The sequence below is a fragment of the Polyodon spathula genome, chromosome 3 (genome assembly GCF_017654505.1).
Source record: "Polyodon spathula isolate WHYD16114869_AA chromosome 3, ASM1765450v1, whole genome shotgun sequence".
Taxonomy (NCBI): Eukaryota; Metazoa; Chordata; class Actinopteri; order Acipenseriformes; family Polyodontidae; genus Polyodon; species Polyodon spathula.
This window is the reverse complement of record NC_054536.1, coordinates 47026466-47052647: the sequence shown is the minus strand read 5'-3', so window position 1 is coordinate 47052647 and position 26182 is coordinate 47026466. Positions and strand designations below refer to the sequence as shown.

At 36.5% G+C, this 26182-nt stretch overlaps 1 protein-coding gene across 2 annotated transcripts; it reads right to left on the bottom strand.

Moving 5' to 3' along the window:
- Window positions 1-4868: 4868 nt before the first annotated feature.
- On the bottom strand, window positions 4869-24896 carry tatdn1 (TatD DNase domain containing 1). 2 transcript variants are annotated; one of them, XM_041245329.1, is made up of 12 exons: window positions 24789-24896; window positions 24084-24149; window positions 23656-23705; window positions 23497-23560; window positions 23138-23281; window positions 18527-18569; window positions 18317-18402; window positions 18185-18225; window positions 17962-18038; window positions 14146-14216; window positions 12765-12891; window positions 4869-7879 (listed from the first exon to the last, which is right to left on the bottom strand). In XM_041245329.1, exons 1-12 carry the CDS (start codon window positions 24808-24810, stop codon window positions 7777-7779), a joined length of 894 nt encoding a protein of 297 aa, XP_041101263.1. In that variant the 5' UTR covers window positions 24811-24896; the 3' UTR covers window positions 4869-7776. The 2 variants fall into 2 exon arrangements, with proteins under 2 accessions (XP_041101263.1, XP_041101264.1); XM_041245330.1 differs by lacking the exon at window positions 24789-24896 and adding an exon at window positions 24314-24459.
- Window positions 24897-26182: the final 1286 nt, after the last annotated feature.

Below are 26182 nucleotides of genomic sequence, written 5' to 3'. Positions count from 1 at the left end.
TCTTAGATAACATTCACCCCATCGGAACTGTGAAACCTCCCTTCATCTCCCTTGCAAATCCAACCCCACTTAATGGTGTTTTTACGATGGTGTTCTCCCTCTGCGCCGATGCAAACTTTATCATTTTAAATTTACTGAAACGCGTTGCATCTTTATAAGTGTAAATCATTTTACAAAAATGTGGAGATTTATACTTGGTTACAACCATGACTGAATATGTCATTAGCAAACAGGGCCGGTTGTACTAACAAGGTCAAACAATAGGTTACGTTTCAACATTAAGGTAATAGACAAAAATTACCATAAGACACTATCATAGTGTGTTGCTTAAAACATAACACAATATTCATAATAAGGCTGAGTTCTTATTTATAAACAGTAACACATTTAAAGCGTGGGACTCGCTGCCTGTAGCTTTGTGTTGTTTACATTATCAGTGTAATTTAAGTGATTGGAAGCTAAAATTACTTTTTTAAAAACACACTTTTCTTATACCAATACAGTACTGCTGAGTGATAATCAGTTTGTTTGAAAATCAGGCTTTAATCACTGATAACAGGTGCACAGGCGATGATTCTGTGAGTGCTGCGGGGCTCAAGCACCAATGGGGGAAAATAAGGTTCTGCACAGTGCAAATAAATCACCTGTTCTGTCAAAGTAGTGTGGATGTTTCACAAGCAGAACTGTTTATGCAGCATTTAAAAATATAAATTCAATTTATACAAAGTCTCCCAGCTTTATTGAAAAGATCTGTGGTTCTCTTATTTTTCTTTTGTATCTGTTTTGCTCTCATTAGTATCTACAGTAGATACAATCATATATATCAATCAAAATTAATGAAGTGCCACGTCAATCACATTGAATATAAAAGAAAAATAAAAGCTTTAAAAAAAATGCAATTCAAGTCTGCAAAACAGAACAGTGCCTAATTGTGGTTTGAAACTGAAAAGTGAATGGTTACCATGCACTGGCATGATGGAAAATACTGTAAAGTGACTGCATCTGTATTTGTCACTTTTTTCTTTTTTTTTTTTTTTTTTTTTATAATTTTTGTCCATAATCCATGGCTGAACATATATTTCAGAAATACATAAATAAATAAATAAAACCGTGCTCAGTTCTGCTCAGTACTGTAAAGGAGCGGGCCGGAAACATCCACTCAAGGAACTACACCGCTCTGCTCCATATACAATTGGCTCACTCCACTACGCTCACACTCTGGGTGTTCCTGTGCATGAGAATGACAGCAGGAGACCTGTCAGAACTGTGGCGCAAGCAGAGGGGCGTGACCACTGGATAGCGTGTTCTTTGTATGTGTGCGTCACTTCTTGCTGTTGGTGCTACTGCAAAATGGGTGCATGCAAATGATGCACTCATTGAAGTCAAACCATGGACAAGAAAGGCAAAGGCCATGGATACAGCCTTTTATGAAGAGATCAAATGCTTTACAAATGCCTTACATTGGCCTAAGTTCATAACACTTCTATAACAAGGAGGATAATGTTTCCTTTTCAGCATTAAAATGTGTTAGTATACTACCCTTTAGCACTGACATGCATATGTACCTTTTTAATCATTCATAACATTGGAGTTTTGTACCTACGTAAATATCAATATATTAATACCTACCAAAATAGACATATTGTTTTCACCATTCATGGATGTACATTTGCAACTAAAAGAACACAATGCTTACAATTTCAATACTGCCCAAAAGTCCCATCTACCATAATGTTACTTTCACATTTTTTCCCCATTTCTTATATTACTCTACTTATTACTCTCATCTATTTACCATACAGTCACCAATAGATTTCCCCCAATTCATTATTTGATGAAGTAAAAATAAGAAGTGATATGTATAACAAAATGTAAAAAAAAGAAACAAGTTAGAAAAACTTAAGTCGTTTGAAGTGGTGATATCAAAACACAGAAGCCCAAATTAGGAGAAGCAATTGGGGCAACCTTGTCAAGCATCAAGCAAACAGGCACAATTGAAGAGGTGCTGGGGTCCAACATTCACACAATTGTTGCTTCTAACTTGTCTTTTTTTCATTGCTCCACTTTACATTGAAATGCTCTTTGTACAACTTCCAAGGGGATTGTGACCATTCCCTTATCAGTTCAAAAGTCACATCTGCAACAAAAAACACTGACAATGCACAACCAAAAAAAAAGGCTCCAACACCCCAGCCCTGGATCTGCAATGCCTGCCCCATCAACTGTCACTTCCCATACACTTACCATGCATTCTCATTATCCCTTCCACTCATTGACATTGGTCTTGTTCATCAGCTTCATTGTTGGAGAGTGTGTGTATATACACACACACACACACACACACACACACACACACACACACACACACACACACACACACACACACACACACACACACACACACACACACACACACACACACACACACACACACACACACACACACACACACACACACACACACACATCTTTCAGGTATTCTTGTATGTATGGGCTAAATGTCTGTCCATGTGTGCCGATTTACCTGTGCCTTATCTGCATGTTGTCCGTGAGTCTTCCCAAAGCATACTAGTCTGTGCCTGTTATAGATCTTATATGTATGATAAGTATCTATGGTGAGCTATAGATCTAACCTTTATTCTGCAAGTCTATGGATTACCTCAACTGATGGTATAATGAATCCTAGCCATTGTGTTTTCACCAAAAACTATTTGTTTCTTTTGTATTTTTGAACCAAAATGTTGCAAGCTCCTGTATTTTCCAATAAATACTTTGTCGGTCTTATTGACATGAATTTGATTGATGGTGCACAGAAATGTAAAATGATGTGAAGAGAAATCAATCCATTATCAGACACAGTATTTAAATAATTAATATAGAAATAAGTACTTAACATAAAATGGTTACAATTACTTTAAAATCATTAAAAAATAGAGATATACATACATTCAAAAAAGATTTGTTTTGTGCTTCTGTACGACATTTTGCAGCTGCAGACATGATGACTGGCCTAGCTCCCTTTCTCTTGTTTCTTATGATCTAGTGCATTACCTGTACTTGAATCTGCTGCAAGGCTGTAATACTGGCTGTCGATCAAATCTGTGTACATTTTAGCAATCTGTTGATAGGCTGTGCTTGCTGGTTTTAATGACTTTAAAATGTATGTATGACAGAGAAAAGTACATGATTTTCACAAAGTAAATTTAAGAAAAGAATGCCATTGAAATACTAATGGTACACACAATTAACTTTGAAGAACTGTCCTACTTTTAAGATTCAGTAATACTGTCTCAATGTTATTTTTGGAAGTTACACATTATTGAGCAGTAAGTTTGATAAGAATCACTTTATGTTATATTTGTCCATTTTGTTTTTTGTGCCCTTCACTGAAAAAAAGGCTACTATATACCATGCTAAAATAATGGTATGATCTCTCTACTTGACAATTGTTTGCTCCTAGTTCTGTTGTTTCTTGCTGGAACATGAGGTTTAGTAATGGCTCCCTGCGTTGGGGCCAGTTGTAACACGTGTTACAATCGACCCCATACACAATTAGCTTAATTATATTTGGGCACGTGAATCTTGCACTGAAGGAAACAAAATGTTCATATATCACAATTGCGACTCAGAGTGACATTCTTGCTCATAAGGCCTATAAATTTTAAGTAAAATTAAAAGTAGGACAAAAAAAAAATGCCTGTGTGAACTTTTTTTATTTTTCAATAATCGGTTTTTGAGTTAAGTAAAAAGAAACATATTTGCTTCATGTGAAAATTGATCTTATTCAATAAAACAATAAAAGTATTAAATTAAATGTGTTGTTATTTAATTATTCTTCAAAGAATGTTAAAACTGACCCTGGCCATGGGGTCAATTGTAACATCGGACACCTTACAATTCACACCCTCTTGTCACATGTATACCAACTCTTAAAACAGGATAACTATGGGGACTGGTACAGGACAGATGTAAGTTGTTTATCAAAGTCTGGTCAAACTATCTCAAATCATTTGTGCGTTAAAAAAATGTTTAATATAAATTGTGCCAAGATGTTTTGAAAAAAATGCCAATAAAAATATATTCTCTATAAAATGATAAATGTTTTACAGTTACCAAAAAGTACTACATCTACTTAATAGAAGGTCTTTGTCTTCTTTTTGTGTTCTTATATTTTAAATAGTTTTATTTTTTAAACAAGCTACATATCACAAGTTTACCTTTTTAAGTGGGGGTTCCCCCATCCCTAAATTGTCACTACTGTGTTCTGTAATATTAGCAGGTAAATCACAGGGGTGCTGGAAATGTTATGTTAACCTATATCTGAGCATTTATTTAGGTGCTTCAGTATTAAAACAAATTAGATTCACATTTGATGGGACTACTTTTAAACACAATATAAAATAAAACTTAATAGTATAAGTTCAAAGGCTGTATAAAAAAGTACAGAAATAGTATTGCAACATACTTAAAGTATGCTAACTTAAGTATACTATGCCCAAGTATAATACAAGTATATTTAAAGTACAACATTAGTATCTTAGTACATTTGTAGTATACTTCAATGTACTACTTTTTTATAAGGATGTTTAAGTAACAGTAAATATTCTTACCTTAAAGTTTTATTCAATGTAACGAAGACGGCTTCACTTGTTCCAATGTTGCAAACAGGCATGTCTAAAATTCTGCTGGTGGAGCCATCATCTTCAAATAACCTGACTAGAATGACCAGCCTCTTCTCATTGGGCGCAGTAGCGCAAAGTGTTAAACCGTGCGGTTTTTCATATTACACTGGCAGTGGGAAACCTTGCGGTACATGTAAATTTATTATCACATTAATGTTTAGAATTTTTTTTTTTTTTTTTTTTTTGTAAACACGTCTAAGCCAAACAATGTTATTCTGCACCCTATAAAGACAGTGTGCATTGCATGACTGAACTGTTTACCTGGCATGGCGAAGAGTTCTCACCACAATTTAAAAACATTAAAAAAAAAAAAAAAAAAAAAAAAAAAACTCCATGAAATACTGCAAGAAGCCTGTCATTACTGACATAGGACAGTTAGGTATTTTTCACCATCTCTCAATGTACATAGTGCAGATAACGTCACACAACAACACTTCAGTTGATTGGTCTAGATGGAAATTTACACTGTGCTGCTTACATTCTATACATTACAATACTTTTTTTTTTTTTGCTGCATGGTTTACCGCTTTCCCTTACCAATCACAGTGTAATCAAACCTTTACGGTCATTTGATTAATCAATCGTAACTGAGTTATGGACTGCTTTTGCACCTCTCAATAACTGGTGTTGTCAGCTCTGGGGCGATACTCTTTTTAAAGATTTGTCTCAGTTTAGTTCTCCTGCACTTGAACTGCTGTGCAATTTTAATGTCATGGAACATTTTGGCTACAAGATCAGTAAAATGATCAAAGACAGCTGCTGGCAGGTTGTGCTCCGCAACAAACTGACAAAACAAAATCTCTGCCTTCGTGCCCGGTTCGGTTGTTGATGCTGGTTTCTGGTGAATGTATGACATTATCAACTTATTCGTCTGTTTCTGCTTAAGGTTGTCACAGTGCAATTTTGTTCTGAAGTACATTATCAGATCATACACACCTGATGCCGCCACCTTACTGTAACAGACACAAATGTTACAGTAAGCATACCACCCCCCCCCCCCCCCCCCCCATAAATACATACAGTCAAACTGTGTCGTCCATTGTGGTAAAAATCTTGAAGAATACATCTTCAGCATCTTACTGTTAGGTGGCTCCATTTCCCGCTCTCAAAAGCCAGTCTCGGCTCTCTCCAAGCAATGACGTGGTGTACAGAAACACAGAAGGCTTGTGGAGACAAACTGACAGTTTGAGACAACAAGGCTAATCCTTGTGTGTGTGATTTATAATACGTTAATACGTCATGTGTTGGGTGTCTCTTGTATAAGAGATGTCATCTTGCGCAGTTTAGGCAAGAGGACCACGAAGTGAAGCATGCACAAGAATACAATGAGAGACCCTCCACACGATGTATTAACTTATTATAAATCACAATCTTTTAGGATTAGACACACATATTTTTACAGTGAAAATAACTTTTACTTTCATTAAATATAACATTCAACCTCCCTTCTCCCCATTTAATAATGGTTTGGTCCAGGATCGACCGTAACTGACCTACAGTAGACGATCTGTGCTGTTTTTTCAGGCTAGTGGTGCAAAGCTTGCACTACTAGCATGTAAGTGTCCTGAAGCGTCGTTAGTAACTGAAGAGTTGAAACAGTTGCTCTGATTTGGTTTAAGAAAAGTATTACTAGGCATTGCTGTTGCAACCGGTGGGGACTTGGGAAGAAATGTATTTATTTCCTATTTTTGCATCATCCGTGTTTGTCGTGTACTGCTTAAGACTGAGTTTGAGCTTGTGTCCAGAAACTGAAATAATGCGACTGTCTTCAACTCCAGCATCACTTAAAACTTGGCAACAAGTGGCACGAACACAGTGGTTGGTGCATATTGCTGGGGGAGGACTTAGTTCAGCCAGGGTGTCCTTGGCTCACCGCGCACCAGCGACACCTGCAGTCTGACCGGGCGCCTGCGGGCTTGCCAGTAAGCTGCCCAGAGCCGCGCTGTCTTCCGATGCTGTTGCTCTGGGGATGGTAGCGATGAGCTGAGCCTATATATAATTGGACATGCCAAATTGAGGGGAAAATAATAAAAGTAATTGCCGATTACTAAATAAAATGAGAGGAGTTTGCTTAGCAGCTACAAAATATAGAATGATGACCTCTTCATGGTGAACCCCCTCCCGCCAAAATGAAATAATACGCTTGGACAGTTGTATTTGATTACTGCTGTATCATGTAAAGGGTTTTGCAGCCTCGCAAACAATAACAAACTTGAGAATCCATTGAAAATTAACTCAAAATTATGAAAAACCGTGTGTTTATGGGTAAAGCTTGAGACTTGACATCCATGAATCTACACAATTTTACTGAGTGGTCTTTTTTTTTTTTTACATGAAACATTTACAACTTCAAGCATGCATGGTTTAACGTGTACATTGTTTGATGTTGTTTGAAGATTCCAGACTTCCTTAACTTTTGGTCCAAAACAATTTCTGTATTTTGCAGAATTGACGTCTTATTGAGAATTGTAACTTAATAAAAAATCTAATCTTAGGGTCTCACGAAAAATATGGCACAACATTGTTTAAGAGGGCCTGTGTAGAACAACTGCGCATGTCTGTTGGTGGTTTTCTGCACAAATTGCTCTTCCAGGAACACCTGGGAGACGGTGAACCTGTTTCTGATAACACCCCAGAATTCTAAATGAGCTAACCATGCCTTTCAATAAGAACAGCGAATCAAATTTCACTTAGACATCACAGGTGTTCTTTGTCTGCCTCCTCAAAACCCTTTACTTCATGACTCTCTTTTTTAACAGAATAGGTTTACAGATATGAAACAATATTTTCCAGTAAGGTCTCCTTACTAGAAAGTGGGGATGCTGAATTCATAAAGAAACAGTTGATGGCTAGATTAAAGCATCCTTTTTTTAGTGCTCCAGGAGTTAATAGTTTAATTCATCTCATAAATAAGAAATGTGCAGTACATTTAGTCTTGGGATGTATTTTGGTACAGGGTGCATCTCAATATCTACAATATCTAAAAACAGAGTTTTGTGCTGGTGTCAAAGTTAAAGTTGAACCACCTGATCGGCAAAATGTTTTTTGAAGCCATTACCTTGACTCAAATGTCAGGGTGAAAGGTAAGTCCAAATCAACTGCCTGGAAAGAAGACTTTCATTGTGTTGTTGTACATTGTGTTTGCCAGCTCAAAGGGGTCTTCCTCTTTAACTGCTGCCATGATTTCCAGTACTTGACTGTAAAGGAAAAAAAAAAAAACAATTGTAAACAATGATAGCAACCTAACAAAATAATCCCATAAATCTTAGCAAGAAACACAACCGTCAAACAGCAAGTAATTTTTTGAATTCGCCATTTCACCGCTGAGCTATTCCCTTCACAATGTGTCTAGTACCTCACGGTTCAAAAACAACTCCGATCATCTGCGTTTGGCTGCTCTGGCCTTGCATGTATCTGTTGATGGTGAAATCTCAGTGATCACGTTGTAGGGGAGGTCATAATCTTTCCATTCATACCTTGACTTTGTTTGTAGTCTAATCCATTGAAGAGTAATTGATGTGCGTTCGTAAACAAGTCACATATGTGCAAGCCAGTGCGCAGTGTTATGCACATAGGATCAAGGTTTTTTACCGTTTTCTGATCATTTTTCATTTTGTAAAATTTATAAACTCGAACGAAATGGCGAGCAGTGTTCCAAAGCATCCCAAAGTCGTCGATTCAGTCTTTTTGAAGTTTTGGAGGAGATGGACAATAGTGAAAGTGATGGCAAAAATGACTTTCTGGGTTGGAGAGCGCTGATTCAGCACATTTGAAGATGGATTGGAGCCTCTTTAGGATTTGTAAGTATAATGGATCCACACTACTACTACTACTACTACTATTATTATTATTATTATTATTAGTAGTAATTTTCAATATGCATTTTTACTGTTTAGAAAATTAGAAAATGCAATAATTTGACTCAAGGGGCACATAAAAATAACAATAACTTATTGCATAGTAAAGAGCAACACCATGTCTCATCTGTGCTGTGCTGCTGTATACGGTCCCCGATATTTACGATGCAATACAAGTTGCAAGTAATTGTTGCTTCCCGGCCGTCTTTATTATTTTCTCATTGATGTTCATTGATTTAGATTATTGCATGGGAGTGTTTAGCAAACTTTTTTTATATTTCACCTAGAGACAGTGTCGGTTTCTTAGCCTTTCAAGATAAGCTGTCTGCCTGCTCCAACAATCAACAAACAATCATTGACAGTGGTGACCAGACAGCAAAAAGAAGGGAGGTCATGATTGTTGGGGATTCCATATTGAGAAACACAGCAAGTTCAATTCGCAGTTTGGACCCCTTTACTACAAGTGTGCTGCCTTCCAGGAGTCTCGGTCAAGCACATCACTGAGAACGTGGACAGGCTCCTAGAACGAACAGGAGACGATCCGGAAGTAGTCGTCCACATCGGTACAAACAACATTGGAAGAGACAGACCAAAATCCCTGCAAAACAAATTCAGAGAGCTAGGAAGGAAATTAAAAGAGAAAACCAAAACTGTGGTATTTTCTGGTATACTACCGGCACCTTGCAAAGGACCATATGGACAGCTGGAAATAATTAATCAAAACGCATGGCTGAAGATGTGGTGCACACGGGAAGGCTTCACCTATCTTGATCATTGGACCACATTCCACAACGAGGACTATCTGTATAGACGGGATGGACTGCATTTAAATAACAAGGGAACCAGTCTACTTGGAGAAAAGATCCTCGAGCAGGTTCAGAAGCATTTAAACTAGAAAGGAAGGGGGGAGAAATCAACAAAAAAACAGAAGGGAGACCGCATCAAAACAAGAACAACAACTCAGGTAAGACAACCATTAAATGTATTTATCTAAATGCTAGAAGTATCAGAAACAAAATTCTAGAACTTGAAGCTACTGCACTAACAGGTAACTATGATGTGATAGGTGTTACAGAAACGTGGTTGTCTGAGAGTGATGGGGACGAATTTAATATTTGTGGGTATACACTGTATAGGAAAGACAGGCAGGACAGAAGAGGAGGAGGGGTAGCGCTATACATAAGAAACAGTCTTGAAGCCCAGGTGTTAGACCTGGACAAAGAAAATAAAACCGAATCAATATGGGTCAGAATAATGGACAAAAATTCAAAGGGCATAATAATAGGAGCATGCTATAGACCGCCAGATTCAGACGGTGAGCACAATAATCTGTTATACAATGACATTAGAAATGTGTGTAGCAAAGGAGAAGCCATACTAATGGGGGATTTCAACTTCCCCCAAATAAAATGGGAAAACCCGGTGGGTAGCGCGAAGGATGAAATAGAAATGGTGGAAATGACAAATGACTGCTTCCTAACACAATTTGTGAAGGCACCCACTAGAGGGGAGGCATGCCTTGATTTAGTCTTTTCAAATAACGAAGATAGAATAACTAAAACAGAGGTCAGAGAACCACTGGCAAACTCAGACCACAACATGGTCTCATTTGAAGTGTTTTTTAAATCCCCAAAAGAAATGACTAAAGCTAAGGTTTACAATTTTAGAAAAGCAAACTATGAAGGTATGAAACAGAGACTAACAGAAGTAGATTGGAGTAAAATAGAGAAAACACCCACAGAAGAAGGATGGTTGCTCTTCAAAAATGTAGTACTAGAGGCACAAAACAATTATATCCCTAAAGTAGACAAATCTAAATGTAAAACTAAATTGCCAAAATGGTTTAATAGATCAATTAAAAAAAATATTCAGCGAAAAAAGGCACTTTACAGAGCATTAAAAAAGGACCAAAAAGAAAGTACGCAGAAAGAGTACACAGAACTGCAAACGCAAGTCAAAAAGGAAGTTAGAAAGGCCAAGAGAGAAATAGAAATGAAACATTGCTAAGGGAGCTAAAACCAATTCCAAAATGTTTTTCCAATATTACAACAGCAAGAGAACATTCAAAGAGGAGATTAAATGTTTAAGAGATACAAATGGCAAAATCGTAGATGAAGAAAAAAAAATAGCAAATATATTAAATGATTACTTTTCACAAGTTTTTACAAAGGAAGATACTGACAACATGCCCCACATGTCATCCAGTTCCTATCCAGTTTTAAATAACTTTAGCATAACTGAGGCAGAAGTGTTAAAGGGACTAGGAGCTCTTAAAATAAACAAATCCCCTGGGCCGGATGAGATCCTCCCAGTAGTACTCAAAGAAATGAAAGAAGTAATTTACAAACCGCTAACCAAGATCATGCAGCAGTCTCTTGACACAGGGGTGGTACCGACAGACTGGAAAATTGCAAACGTAATACCGATCCACAAAAAGGGAAACAAAACTGAACCAGGTAACTACAGACCAGTAAGCCTGACTTCTATTATATGCAAACTTATGGAAACTATAATAAGATCCAAAATGGAAAATTACCTATATGGTAACAGGGTCCTGGGAGACAGTCAACATGGTTTTAGGAAAGGGAGATCGTGCCTAACTAACTTGCTTGATTTTTTTGAGGATGCAACATCCATAATGGATAATTGCAAAGCATATGACATGGTTTATTTAGATTTCCAGAAAGCTTTTGACAAAGTCCCGCACAAAAGATTAATTCTCAAACTGAACGCAGTTGGGATTCAAGGAAACACATGTACATGGATTAGGGAGTGGTTAACATGTAGAAAACAGAAAGTACTGATTAGAGGAAAAACCTCAGAATGGAGTGTGGTAACCAGCGGTGTACCACAGGGATCAGTATTAGGTCCTCTGCTATTCCTAATCTACATTAATGATTTAGATTCTGGTATAGTAAGCAAACTTGTTAAATTTGCAGACGACACAAAAGTAGGAGGAGTGGCAAACACTGTTGCAGCAGCAAAGGTCATTCAAAATGATCTAGACAAGATTCAGAACTGGGCAGACACATGGCAAATGACATTTAATAGAGAAAAGTGTAAGGTACTGCACGCAGGAAATAAAAATGTACATTGTAAATATCATATGGGAGATATTGAAATTGGAGAAGGAATCTATGAAAAAGACCTAGGAGTTTTTGTTGACTCAGAAATGTCTTCATCTAGACAATGTGGGGAAGCTATAAAAAAGGCTAACAAGATGCTCGGATACATTGTGAAAAGTGTTGAATTTAAATCAAGGGAAGTAATGTTAAAACTGTACAATGCACTAGTAAGACCTCATCTTGAATATTGTGTTCAGTTCTGGTCACCTCGCTATAAAAAAGATATTGCTGCTCTAGAAAGAGTGCAAAGAAGAGCGACCAGAATTATTCCGGGCTTAAAAGGCATGTCATATGCAGACAGGCTAAAAGAATTGAATCTGTTCAGTCTTGAACAAAGAAGACTACGTGGCGACCTAATTCAAGCATTCAAAATTCTAAAAGGTATTGACAGTGTCGACCCAAGGGACTTTTTCAGCCTGAAAAAAGAAACAAGGACCAGGGGTCACAAATGGAGTTTAGAAAAAGGGGCATTCAGAACAGAAAATAGGAGACACTTTTTTACACAGAGAATTGTGAGGGTCTGGAATCAACTCCCCAGTAATGTTGTTGAAGCTGACACCCTGGGATCCTTCAAGAAGCTGCTTGATGAGATTTTGGGATCAATAAGCTACTAACAACCAAACGAGCAAGATGGGCCGAATGGCCTCCTCTCGTTTGTAAACTTTCTTATGTTCTTATGTTCTTAACTGTTGAAGTTGCTGATTTTAAACTTGGCATATTGAGAACTAAACGCGCTTAGACGGGTACTGATACTGGGGCTTGGGAGCCGTAAAACTGCCTGGTAGTTCTACTTTTATTTATTTTTTCCTAAGCTTTGTGTTTTCAGTATAAAAACAGTTTTCCCTTCCTATTTGTTGCTGTACATGCAGCTGTGACATAATAGACCGTCCACTGACTTTCCTCCGCCTCATTTGGTGTGAACAGTGGTCTGCGGCGACTGCAAAGCAACACACTAGGAGGCGGCATGCGCACCGCGTCAGCGTGAACAGCCCATGAGGATTAATAGAGGGAGATTCCAAATATGGAAGGATACCGACACAGTGGTCTTAAGGGTGGCATGATCATACTGTAACAAGGGAGTTACTTTTATGTTGACTTACATGATGTGACAAGGTTCATTCCTGTCCTTCAAGCAATGGCCCGCTTCCCATTTCTTCTTGGTTAGGAAGGTAGTTTTGACGTGTTTTGCACCAGCATGAGTATTCTTCACCCCACACCAAGGAGCATCTAAGAAAATGCAGCACACTCACTTAATCAGAAATGTAATGATCAGGCACAGATTACACAAGTAGGTACAGTTAGGTATAGTATATGCCTCAAGAGTACTTACTGTGCTGGTAATATGAACCAAACTATTTAACGTAAAACACCCATCAGTTTCAACAACTTTAAATGATCGTCACATTGCTTACATCACAAACAGAGTTACTTTTTTTGGCACAGACCCAAATACGTACGCAAAACGATTATAAAAATGCAAGTTATTGGATTTATGTCTGCAGTTCAATTAACATTGCAAATGATTATTACAATGAGTCTGTACAAAAAAGATAATTTACCTAAGTTGTGTTGAAAACTAAATAACTAACAAAACTACTTTGAAAATCAGTGGCTTGTCTCTGCTATTGAGACACTGAAACTTGTATACCGTTTGCTGACAGTTTCCTCCAAAACCATTATCAAAACAAAGTAATCCGTTCACACCAAAAATTTAATAAACTGATTGTATTACATTTACATCCGCTATGAATAAAACAATAAATGTTATTGTAGCTTTTACTGAATAAAAGAATAAAATCATAATAACAGAATAAAATCTTAATAGAATAAAATCATAGTAAGTCCATTCTCATTAAAACAAACTACCCTAGTTAGAACGCCTCAGTGTAAAGGATATTGGGAAATGTATTAACTTCATCCAGATTAGCGCCTCTATTTTAGTTTAGTGCTGTTGTGAGACTATCCTATGATGCATTTCCAGTTGCCATAGACAGTTTTTGAGCTGCCATAGTGCTCACGCATCAATGCCGTTTCCATGAAGCAGTGCAAAAACCAAAACTGTATATTGCATCACCGTATAAGAAAAGTTCCCCGCAAACACTTTGTCAACCATCCTGAAAAAAACAGTAATGCAAGCTGCTAAACCTGTGTATCTTTACCGAACTTCTCTTCAGCTCTTTGTAGTGCTTTTCTATTTTATTTTCTTCATGTGTCTGGCAAGTTGTATGACATTTATGACACATAACCTCACACTGTTTTGAGAAAGCTTACTTGTTCTGTACAAGATTACATTACATTTTCCTTTACTTTTCTGTTCATAGGAACACAAACCGTTGTATACCGTAATTCTGATATTTGTGGTGTAACGTTACAGGAGTGGTGTTAATACCGTAATGTACATGAATGTTTTAGGGATGAGCCTGTATACCGGCTCATCCCTAAAACATAATAATGTAATGAAAGACGAGTTTGTTTACCTACCAGTCTCAATCATTAAACGTTCACTTGGAATGGACTTCATTACTTCAAGATTTGCTTCAGTTTTCAACGAGCTAAAACATATTACATGAGAAGGCAACCAGATTAATAGGACAAAGAAAATCTTAAATATATATATTTTATGTGTATATATTAACACTGGGACCGCAACGGTAGACATTTCGATGGTTTTCACTTTTAAAATTTAAATTACTCTGCTAGTGTTAAAGATCCGTGGTTGTCTGTTCTTGACTTTTCCTAAATACATTAAATATGTTTGAAAGTCAGAATCACAAAAATAAAAGGTTATAAGAACTACATCTATAACTGCCAAAAGTAGTCATTTTGACAGCTTGTTACAATACATGCTTTTATTGTCAATATAACCTACAATAAGTTATTTTTTATATGTATACAAGCGTGTTTGTTATCTCTACCTCTGCTGAGTTTACAGCAGTATGTATTTTAATAAAATATTGCTCTTGAAGTCTAGATGTGTGTCATCCAAATCTCTATTGTAATCCTATCAATTCCTTGGAGAACTGCCGTCTGACTGTCTACGTGAGCATATAGTCTGGTGTCTTATAATATTACTATTACAAGAATTTTTTGAGAAATCTTGATATTTTTGAGTTTTGACTGAAGTCAACTAGATGATATATTTGCATTGGCAGGAGGAATTTGGAATGGCTTCACTAAAAACAGCATTGCCTGTTGCAAGCTAAACATAAAACAATACATGGACAAGCAGCTGTTTCCGACAAAAGCACAGTGTCGGTGGACACAATACACATCAAACAAGCCTGTCAAATTTGGAATCAAGTTTTGGCCAGCAGGGGACCCTATCCCTACCTGGGCAAAGATGAATCTTGCCCAGCTGATCGGAGACTGGGTGGCAATGTGTTACTTTGGCTGATATAACCATGCTTAGGAAAAAGGATGAATGTTACCAATGACATTTTTTTTTATTTCACTGTAATTAGCAAAACAGTTGAAGAAAAAAAAAAAAAAACACATCCTGGTTGGTACAGTAAACAAAGTGAGAAGAGAGCTTCCACCATCTGCACCATCCGGTGTCCAGTTGCTGTATTTTACAATGTACTGGACATGGCAGCCATTAATTCCTTTGTTTTGTACAATGTATGCACAGGGGAAAATATCATCTTATGATGTTAGTTACGGATCTTTGGCAGAAACATTTCGATCAGAAAGCTGCAAAGAGGCAGGGAAACGCAGCTCAACCCGGATACAGTGCGCATCAAGTGGCACATGCATAAGAAAACAATGCCAGGTAACTAAATACAATAAAACTTAAAAAAGTCTGATATCTGTGCCCAGTGTGAAAGAGTAGTATGTGCTAAATGCACATGTCAAGTTGATAAGTGTTACACCTATGTGGATTGTGCGAATATGGGGGCTACTTTGAAGTATTTTTCCTTGAATGCGCATTCCCGTTACACAATGTGAACAGAGTTATTTTCTTTTTTATAAGTAAAGATTTTGATTTTACTGTCTGAACGTAGGCCAACATATAACCAGTTTATAGCTGGTTACACAATATTTTCTTTTGAAATGTTTATTTTATTATAGTTTTCATTTTTTGAAGTCGCGCTATGCAGTAGACTAATGTGAAAGAAAAGCTGTTCTGTAAATTACTTTGTTTTTACAATTTTGTATGTACATATAGCAGTTTACACAATATCTTCTACTTTTTCATATTTTACATCATGCATTACAAGCATTAATTTAGAAAAGAGCCTTTTGTGTTTATTTTTTCATTTAAATAGTGTTTCTGCTATACAAATGTTAGATATGATGTTCACAAATAATTCTTTTGAGTTGTATCTGATAGTCTGTTTCATTTTCATATCGAAGCTATTTAAAATATACCCGTCAAAATGACTACTGCTGCTGGCTGTTCTAGGCAGTAGCATAAACCCGGCGGTTGTTTTGGAACAAATAGTCCCAAGTGGCTAAATGTGAAGAATGACACCTACACGGAAGACAGAATGGTTTGCAACAAACTGCATTGAAGGTAACAAGAGGAAACCCCTGTGTGGTGCTATCGCATTGTGGAACATGGAGTCCTGAAGAAAGAGCCATCTTGTTTTTTCTTTATGAATGGAGAGGTCTACACTTCAGATCTCCACTTTCTAAATTGTAACATTTTAACCAAGCTGAGAAAGCTATATAATTTTTTTCTTGCAAGACTGTTTCAACTTTCTTCACATATAAAGACTGGTAATTAACCCTTTGCAGTCAATTTATTCAGCACTCAGCAGGTTCAACTTAATTTCACACACGCTGTTTATTTTACATGTGCTGTTTAAAATGTTTTTTTTCCAGAGTAAAACAGGTTCAAAAGGCATTGAATCGCAAAAAACACAACTCGGTACTGTATCTACAGCCAAGCCCCACCCCTTGTTCACTGTATTTTTCACATACCTCCTTATAGACTGGCATACTGATAAATCCTCTCCTGATCACTCGTTTCATCACCAAACTCCTCAAAATGTGATCAATAATTTTATTATTACTGTAACACCTCAAAAAGCTTTGCAAATGTCTGTGATATTCTTTGAGCACTGGAATCAGAAGCAGCTAACTCCATTACTATGTCCGTGTTATCTCTGTAATGCATGGGGCTATGAGACGCTTTTTTTTTTTTTTTTTTTTTTTATTTTAAAATCGGTCTCACTCAGCCATTGAAAGGTTTTCTCAGCTTTTTCCGGAGAAAAAACGACTAGAGACCTGTGCTTTACGTCTTTGATGATGGCGGACAGGTCCGACATTGGACTGGAAAGAGAAAATTGTAACATCAGACCTGGGCCGACATAGGACTGCAAAGGGTTAAATAACTTATAAATTTCCATGGTGCATAAATTGAGTATGAAGTAATATTAACCAATGTTGAATGACATGACAGAATATGAATGCACTGTTGAACGTTGAACATATTTAGAATCTTAATTCCACCTGAATATATGGTTAATTTGTCTTGAACATACTTCATAAAATACTTGATTATTACATTGAAAACTAATTACTACAATCTACTTTTATTTTTTTAACTTTATAAATAAAATGTATTTACTTTCAACAGTCATTTTGTTTGTGTAAGTTGAAACGAGCACCGATGTAATGAGAACATTGAGTTGAATCAAAGTTGAATACTGTCAAAAGATTAAATCATATGCCGAATTAATCATTCATAGCCAGAATGCGATTACTGTAAAATATATATTCCTATGTTCAGTGTAACTTGATTTGATGGTAAGATAGAAGGTATTGTGGTAACACCCTAGATCATTTATGGCAAGGTACTGTTTACACATAACTGGGGGCTCTTATCTAGAAATAGCTTAAGGATTTGTTACAAATACTTGATCATAACTTATCACCACACAGAAGTAAACATGAAATGCAAGTCATATACTGTAAACATGGCAGATACGTAGGTCAGCAGTCAAAGGTAATAGCACTGGTAACAGACAAGCACCATGAGATACAGCTCAGTTTTGACCTAAACTTCTGATTCTGATGTTTATTGTCTATTTATGTATGCATTTACTCTCCTGCTCATGTATTTTCATTTACTGTGATTATTGTATTTCCTGCTTGTATTTTCTGTTTTAGCCATGTAAAGTGCTTTGAGGCATTGCTTTTGTGAATGGCGCTATATTAAGGTTGATCGAACATGATAAAGAGGGCAAAGTTGAGACGACCAAAATGTATTTCATCGTTGAAAGGCAGGTAGACAAGTGTAATAGCCCACTGTGACACCTAAATTACTTTCTCTCCTTCCACTGTTTAACTTACCAACCATTTATACCAATGTAAAGATCCAAATCAATAATAGCTGCTGCTTCTTCCTTGGTACCATCAAACGAATGCACCTGTTACAGAACAATTAGTTTTTGTTTACTCCACATTTATTTAAAAGCAATATTGTTATTTTTTATTATGAAAATATAAATGTACAGTATATACTGTTGGAGTTAACACATTATTATTAGTATTATTATTATATTTATAGCCTTACCACCCCACCAACACATCGGTCCCTATTTCTCTTCATTATATCTTTGAACAGAAAAAGAAAAATAATGTTTTTGAAGTGGAATCTCCTCATGAACATGTTTAATTTAAAAGACCAAAACTAAAACACATATACCAATAAATTCCTTATGTGAATTTCTGCAGTGGAGAAACATAGGCAGTTTTGTTTCCTCTGCTAAGTCAAACTGCTTTTCAAAGTAGCTGTCAAGACAAGTTGAACAATATACAGGATTAATTTCTTATTGTTTTATGGAACTTCAACACACCAAAGCTTTTTAAAACCAGGCCAAACTGAGGGATAGTAATGTATCAAGTTTTTACTTACATAAGTTGACTTTCTTTGGGGCAAAACTCCAGTCTGTCAAAATCTGCAAAACAAAATGAAAACTATAGCTTACACAGTACATGCTTTAATACCTACCACATTTATTAAGGTATTAAGTTCATTTTATTTTCAAAAAAATAAAATGTTCTTATGGTGTGTAGTGGTTAACCCTTCAGTTTCTCCTTTATCTATTAGATGCAAACTTATGGAAACTATAAGATACAAAATGGAAAATTACCTATATGGTAACAGTGTCCTGGGAGACAGTCAACATGGTTTTAGGAAAGGGAGATCGTGTCTACCTAACCTGCTCGATTTTTTTGAGGATGCAACATCGATAATGGATAATTGCAAAGCATAAGAACATAAGAAAGTTTACAAACGAGAGGAGGCCATTCGGCCCATCTTGCTCGTTTGGTTGTTAGTAGCTTATTGATCCCAAAATCTCATCAAGCAGCTTCTTGAAGGATCCCAGGGTGTCAGCTTCAACAACATTACTGGGGAGTTGATTCCAGACCCTCACAATTCTCTGTGTAAAAAAGTGTCTCCTATTTTCTGTTCTGAATGCCCCTTTTTCTAAACTCCATTTGTGACCCCTGGTCCTTGTTTCTTTTTTCAGGCTGAAAAAGTCCCTTGGGTCGACACTGTCAATACCTTTTAGAATTTTGAATGCTTGAATTAGGTCGCCACGTAGTCTTCTTTGTTCAAGACTGAACAGATTCAATTCTTTTAGCCTGTCTGCATATGACATGCCTTTTAAGCCCGGAATAATTCTGGTCGCTCTTCTTTGCACTCTTTCTAGAGCAGCAATATCTTTTTTATAGCGAGGTGACCAGAACTGAACACAATATTCAAGATGAGGTCTTACTAGTGCATTGTACAGTTTTAACATTACTTCCCTTGATTTAAATTCAACACTTTTCACAATGTATCCGAGCATCTTGTTAGCCTTTTTTATAGCTTCCCCACATTGTCTAGATGAAGACATTTCTGAGTCAACAAAAACTCCTAGGTCTTTTTCATAGATTCCTTCTCCAATTTCAATATCTCCCATATGATATTTACAATGTACATTTTTATTTCCTGCGTGCAGTACCTTACACTTTTCTCTAAATGTCATTTGCCATGTGTCTGCCCAGTTCTGAATCTTGTCTAGATCATTTGGAATGACCTTTGCTGCTGCAACAGTGTTTGCCACTCCTCCTACTTTTGTGTCGTCTGCAAATTTAACAAGTTTGCTTACTATACCAGAATCTAAATCATTAATGTAGATTAGGAATAGCAGAGGACCTAATACTGATCCCTGTGGTACACCGCTGGTTACCACACTCCATTCTGAGGTTTTTCCTCTAATCAGTACTTTCTGTTTTCTACATGTTAACCACTCCCTAATCCATGTACATGTGTTTCCTTGAATCCCAACTGCGTTCAATTTGAGAATTAATCTTTTGTGCGGGACTTTGTCAAAAGCTTTCTGGAAATCTAAATAAACCATGTCATATGCTTTGCAATTATCCATTATGGATGTTGCATCCTCAAAAAAATCAAGCAAGTTAGTTAGGCACGATCTCCCTTTCCTAAAACCATGTTGACTGTCTCCCAGGACCCTGTTACCATATAGGTAATTTTCCATTTTGGATCTTATTATAGTTTCCATAAGTTTGCATATAATAGAAGTCAGGCTTACTGGTCTGTAGTTACCTGGTTCAGTTTTGTTTCCCTTTTTGTGGATCGGTATTACGTTTGCAATTTTCCAATCTGTCGGTACCACCCCTGTGTCAAGAGACTGCTGCATGATCTTGGTTAGCGGTTTGTAAATTACTTCTTTCATTTCTTTGAGTGCTACTGGGAGGATCTCATCCGGCCCAGGGGATTTGTTTATTTTAAGAGCTCCTAGTCCCTTTAACACTTCTGCCTCAGTTATGCTAAAGTTATTTAAAACTGGATAGGAACTGGATGACATGTGGGGCATGTTGTCAGTATCTTCCTTTGTAAAAACTTGTGAAAAGTAATCATTTAATATATTTGCTATTTTTTTTTCTTCATCTACGATTTTGCCATTTGTATCTCTTAAACATTTAATCTCCTCTTTGAATGTTCTCTTGCTGTTGTAATATTGGAAAAACATTTTGGAATTGGTTTTAGCTCCCTTAGCAATGTTTATTTCTATTTCTCTCTTGGCCTTTCTAACTTCCTTTTTGACTTGCGTTTGCAGTTCTGTGTACTCTTTCTGCGTACTTTCTTTTTGGTCCTTTTTTAATGCTCTGTAAAGTGCCTTTTTTCGCTGAATATTTTTTTTAATTGATCTATTAAACCATTTTGGCAATTTAGTTTTACATTTAGATTTGTCTACTTTAGGGATGTAATTGTTTTGCGCCTCTAGTACTACATTTTTGAAGAACAACCATCCTTCTTCTGTGGGTGTTCTCTATTTTACTCCAATCTACTTCTGTTAGTCTCTGTTTCATACCTTCATAGTTTGCTTTTCTAAAATTGTAAACCTTAGCTTTAGTCATTTCTTTTGGGGATTTAAAAAACACTTCAAATGAGACCATGTTGTGGTCTGAGTTTGCCAGTGGTTCTCTGACCTCTGTTTTAGTTATTCTATCTTCTTTATTTGAAAAGACTAAATCAAGGCATGCCTCCCCTCTAGTCGGTGCCTTCACAAATTGTATTATGAAGCAGTCATTTGTCATTTCCACCATTTTTATTTCATCCTTCGTCCTACCCACCGGGTTTTCCCATTTTATTTGGCGGAAGTTGAAATCCCCCATTAGTATGGCTTCTCCTTTGCTACACACATTTCTAATGTCATTGTATAACAGATTATTGTGCTCACCGTCTGAATCTGGCGGTCTATAGCATGCTCCTATTATTATGCCTTTTGAATTTTTGTCTGTTATTCTGACCCATATTGATTTGGTTTTATTTTCTTTGTCCAGGTTTAACACCTGGGCTTCAAGACTGTTTCTTATGTATAGCGTTACCCCTCCTCCTCTTCTGTCCTGCCTGTCTTTCCTATACAGTGTATACCCACAAATATTATATTCGTCCCCATCACTCTCAGATAACCACGTTTCTATAACACCTATCACATCATAGTTACCTGTTGTGCAGTAGCTTCAAGTTCTTTATTTAGATTTCCAGAAAGCTTTTGACAAAGTCCCGCATAAAAGATTAATTCTCAAACTGAACGCAGTAGGGATTCAAGGAAACACGTTACACGAAGTGGTTACAATGTAGAAAACAGAAAGTACTGATTAGAGAAGAAACCTCAGAATGGAGTGTGGTAACCAGTGGTGTACCACAGGGATCAGTATTAGGTCCTCTGCTATTCCTAATCTACATTAATGATTTATATTCTGGTATAGTAAGCAAACTTGTTAAATTCGTAGACTACACAAAAATAGGAAATGATCTAGACAAGATTCAGAACTGGGCAGACATATGGCAAATGACATTTAACAGAAAAAAGTGTAAGGTACTGCATGCAGGAAATAAAAATGTGCATTACAAATATCATATGGGAGATACTGAAATTGGAGAAGGAATCTATGAAAAAGACCTAGACGTTTTTGTTGACTAAATTAAGGGAATAACACTAAAACTGTACAATGCATTAGTAAGACCTCATCTTGAATATTGTGTTCAGTTCTGGTCACCTCGCTATAAAAAGGATATTGCTGCTCTAGAAAGAGTGCAAAGAAGAGCAACCAGAATTATTCTGGGTTTAAAAGGCATGTCATATGCAGACAGGCAAAAATAATTGAATCTATTCAGAGTTGAACAAAGACGACTAAGCGGCGACCTAATTCAAGCATTTAAATTCTAAAAGGTATTAACAATGTCGACCCAAGGGACTATTTAGACCTGAAAAAAGAAAGAAACAAGGACCAATGGTCACAAATGGAGATCAGACAAAGGGGCATTCAGAACACAAAATAGGAGGCACTTTTTTACACAGAGAATCGTGAGGGTCTGGAATCAACTCCCCAGTAATGCTGTTGAAGCTGACACCCTGGGATCCTTTAAGAAGCTGCCTGATGAGATTCTGTGATCAATAAGCTACTAATAACCAAACGAGCAAGATGGGCCAAATGGCCTCCTCTCATTTGTAAACTTTCTTATGTTAAGTAAAATGAATAACCAATCGTAAAAATAATTGTTTATATACCATCCAACCAAAAATTTTAAAATGTGCTGTTCTTTGGTGCAAAGGCATGTTTTGCTTGTTTGATTACTTGTATCTTGTTATTCCATTGTATCTTGTTTTATTTACTTTACCCCCTCCCCTCCCCTAAAATGCAGTGACTGGAAAGACTGACCACATTTTGAATGTAACACTTGGCAGTACCTGAAACAAAACTTGTTTTTGAATGACAGAAAGGCTTACTTATTCTAAGATGTTGGAGATTTAGTTAGGTGGTTTCTCCTACAATATTAGCTTGTTCAGTTTTTTTTTCAGAACAGGAGAAATTATAATTCTTAAAAAAAAAAAATTTCTTGCAGTTGGCCAGGTTTGGTGTAAAAAAAAACTGTCAAATATACATATCATTGTTGAACAGCGTCTTTAGCTCTGAAATAGGGAGTAAAAAGAGTGGAGTAACCTACCCAAACCGCACTCCCCTATTGCCACCACCTTGCCACTGTTTTCTCTGGCCAGTTCTTTTAGGTCATCAAGGTACCGATTGGAGCCGTTCTGTTCAAACTCTGAACAGCGAGTTGGGTGGCAGCCTACTGTGCTATAAAATGCATCTTTAACAAAGAAGAAACCAGTTATCAAAACAATGCCAGCATGATAATGCATGATAGTTATATAGATCTACATAAAATAAAGCTTAAAATTAAGGGAATGAATAGCCAATCATACTGATTTTACAGCGAAGGCTATACAATACTATTAAATTGTAAAACTCCACTCTATAATAAATTCTAAATCACCAAGTACTTAACCTGGTCAATGGGGTTACCGTTTGTTTGTGCTAACTGTAGTGCATCTTTGCTGTCCTGAAGATTTCCCGCTGTGATCATGAACTGGTAATTAAAAAACAAGTGGTTATTATTTTATTGTGGTAGAAATTCTTAAAACTACAGTGAACTGCACAGGTATGCACCAGACAAATAATTACCTTTTGGGTCCCAGTTTTAGTAGCTCTTTCTATTACCTGTAAAAAATCATCTGCAAATAGACAAAAGCAAAATAAAAAAGTAAAAGTAAAAATACAAAATTGGGTAACAAAATCTAGCTTGATATCCCAGCTTTGGTGTATCCCAAAGTACCCCCTGAGTATGAATATATTGCAATTAATATACTTACTACTGTTGGTTATACTTTTGACAAAATACTGCAAAGGCCCCCTTCTGAGCAGCTCACTATTCAAACTACTTGTTAGTCCTTATAAAGTTTAAATGTTAAGATATCTGAAGATCACTCTACTAAAATCTTACCATTGTACCCAGTGCCTTTGGTGGTCTGAACAGAGGGATTTCACTCTATTTTAAAATTATTTTAAATCGCCTATTAATCAATTACACATTTTCAGAAAAGTACTCTAACCTTGATGTTTTTGTGTGCTTCTGTAAATTCCTCTAAACATTGGATCAGTTAGGTTGACACCAATGTCTGAAAGCAAGCCAAAAAAAAAAAAGTTTTAATATATTATCAGCATGACATAGGCTTTAAAAATAACATTTGTCAAAAACTAAATACATACAAAAGTAACACTAAATATCAGTAGACCTCATACACATTAGCTTAACAAAGGACACGAGAACTTTATAACCTACCGAAAAAAGTTAATGGCGTTACACGTTTTCTATGAAATGCTCATTAATTTGCAGATATAATCGGTTTAAAAAAAAAAAAAACCTTCCATATCGTTGTACTGTAAGCAATCTATTAAATTGCATCTATTAATCAGTTCTTGTGTTTCAAAAATACACGTGTTTAACTTTATCATTTCGAGAGACACACAAACCCCGGACAGGTTCCGCTGATCGACAAGACAGGAATAGGTTTTTGAAATTCGAGGCTGCTCGTTTGGTCGAACAAGACAGAACAGTTCCTGAAAACAATGACGAATGAATGGTTTGTCAAATTGTGCAGGTCATCCGGCCTGCTCACCAAAATGCACTCCTTCTGAGTATCGACCAGTATACTTTTAAATCACTATTTCTAGTTTATTTACACTTCATTATTTATTTACTTTTGTTTACACATAAGCATATGGTTACTTGACATGCAACGTAGGTATTTTCTTACCTATAAATTCAAATTGTGCCATTGTTATCCTGGTACATGCACCAACAGGCGATCATAAGTCTCTCTGGACCTCACCATTCCCATCATCCTAGTGTGCCATTTCCTCTTTGTCTTGGTAGACAAGATACGCCATGTTGGTAGTGGTAAAGCTGCAAACGCACTTTTCTGCTATAGTTTATAAAAAATAAAAAAAAAAAAAAAAAAAAAAAAAAAAAAAAAAAAAAACAGAAACAAACATGAAACATAAAAACGAATATCTAGAAGACATCAATTGTTGCTTTTCACAAGTCTGTTTGAATGAAACAGAATATTTTACAGTAAAAAAAAAAACATTTGAATCGTGCTTCAAAACAACACGCTGTGACGCATAGCTAACATTTAACACCATGTGTTCGACAAGTTTGTAGTTAATTTGAACTTCCTCAGGCGGAAACATACGGCATATTAGTGCCACAGAGAAATAATATTTGTTGAAGTATCTCCCAATAATTATTGCGTTAAAAAACAAAGTCCAAGTGCAACATGTAAAGGTACGCCTATCCTTCTTTGCTGATTTAAGGGTTGGCAGCCTCAGCAGTGAAAGCCCGTCATGATGCACTAACTCTGATGAATAAGCACATTATTTAAATTATAACGTGTTTTTACTGCATTTGGATTAGTTTTGCATTTTATTTCATTTAAACAAGATCAGTCTTGATTGCTGTGTGCATAACTAGAGAAAGGAGATGTATGCTAGAGTGCAGACTGCAATATGATATGTGGGAATGCTGTATAATAATTTAATTTACTGGACTATCGGTGAAAAAAGTATCTGCATTCTTATAGGTTGCTCGAGCTGGCACATTTCTGAACACAAATCAGTGGGTTGTCATAAAACACGTCCGGAGGCGCACTGGGAAACCTGATGAAGCCTGGATGTGAGCACCCGGGACAAATATTTATTTATTCCCTGGCCGGACGCCACCGGGCTTCTCCCAGCTGGTTTTAAGACAACAGAGAAACTACTGGTTCAATATAACTCACATGGCCTGCCAGATCGGCAAACAGTGGCTTTATTTTCCCTCTTCCAATTCATATTCTGATGCTACAATATAATGTCATTTGAAAGGGGAAACGCGGAGCGCTACAGATTCCAGTAAAATGTTCATTATGTGAAAAAAGGGTGCTCTTGGAATCAAGAGTTGTTTCTTCAAGACTCCACAATGTGTGAAGAAAGTACCTACTTTCTTCTTACCTTTCTTTCTACTTATTTTCAATATGCAATAGCATATTGAAATAAACAAACCCCGGGCGGTTGTACCCTGTACTTTAGATTTCTCCAGACTGTAAAGAAAAAACTATAAATGGGTTCCATAATTTGTAAAAGGGATGCAAAAAAAAAAAAAAAATCAATA

Bases quoted from the DNA above. Each gene is read 5' to 3' on its own strand.
- tatdn1 (XM_041245329.1), bottom strand. From the start codon at position 24,810: ATGGCACAATTTGAATTTATAG. The intron at 18,570-23,137 runs GTAGGTTACTCC...TTTGTTTTGCAG, and splicing joins AATAGGGGAGTGCGGTTTGG to ATTTTGACAGACTGGAGTTT. The intron at 12,892-14,145 runs GTAGGTAAACAA...GCATTTTCTTAG, and splicing joins ACGTTTAATGATTGAGACTG to ATGCTCCTTGGTGTGGGGTG.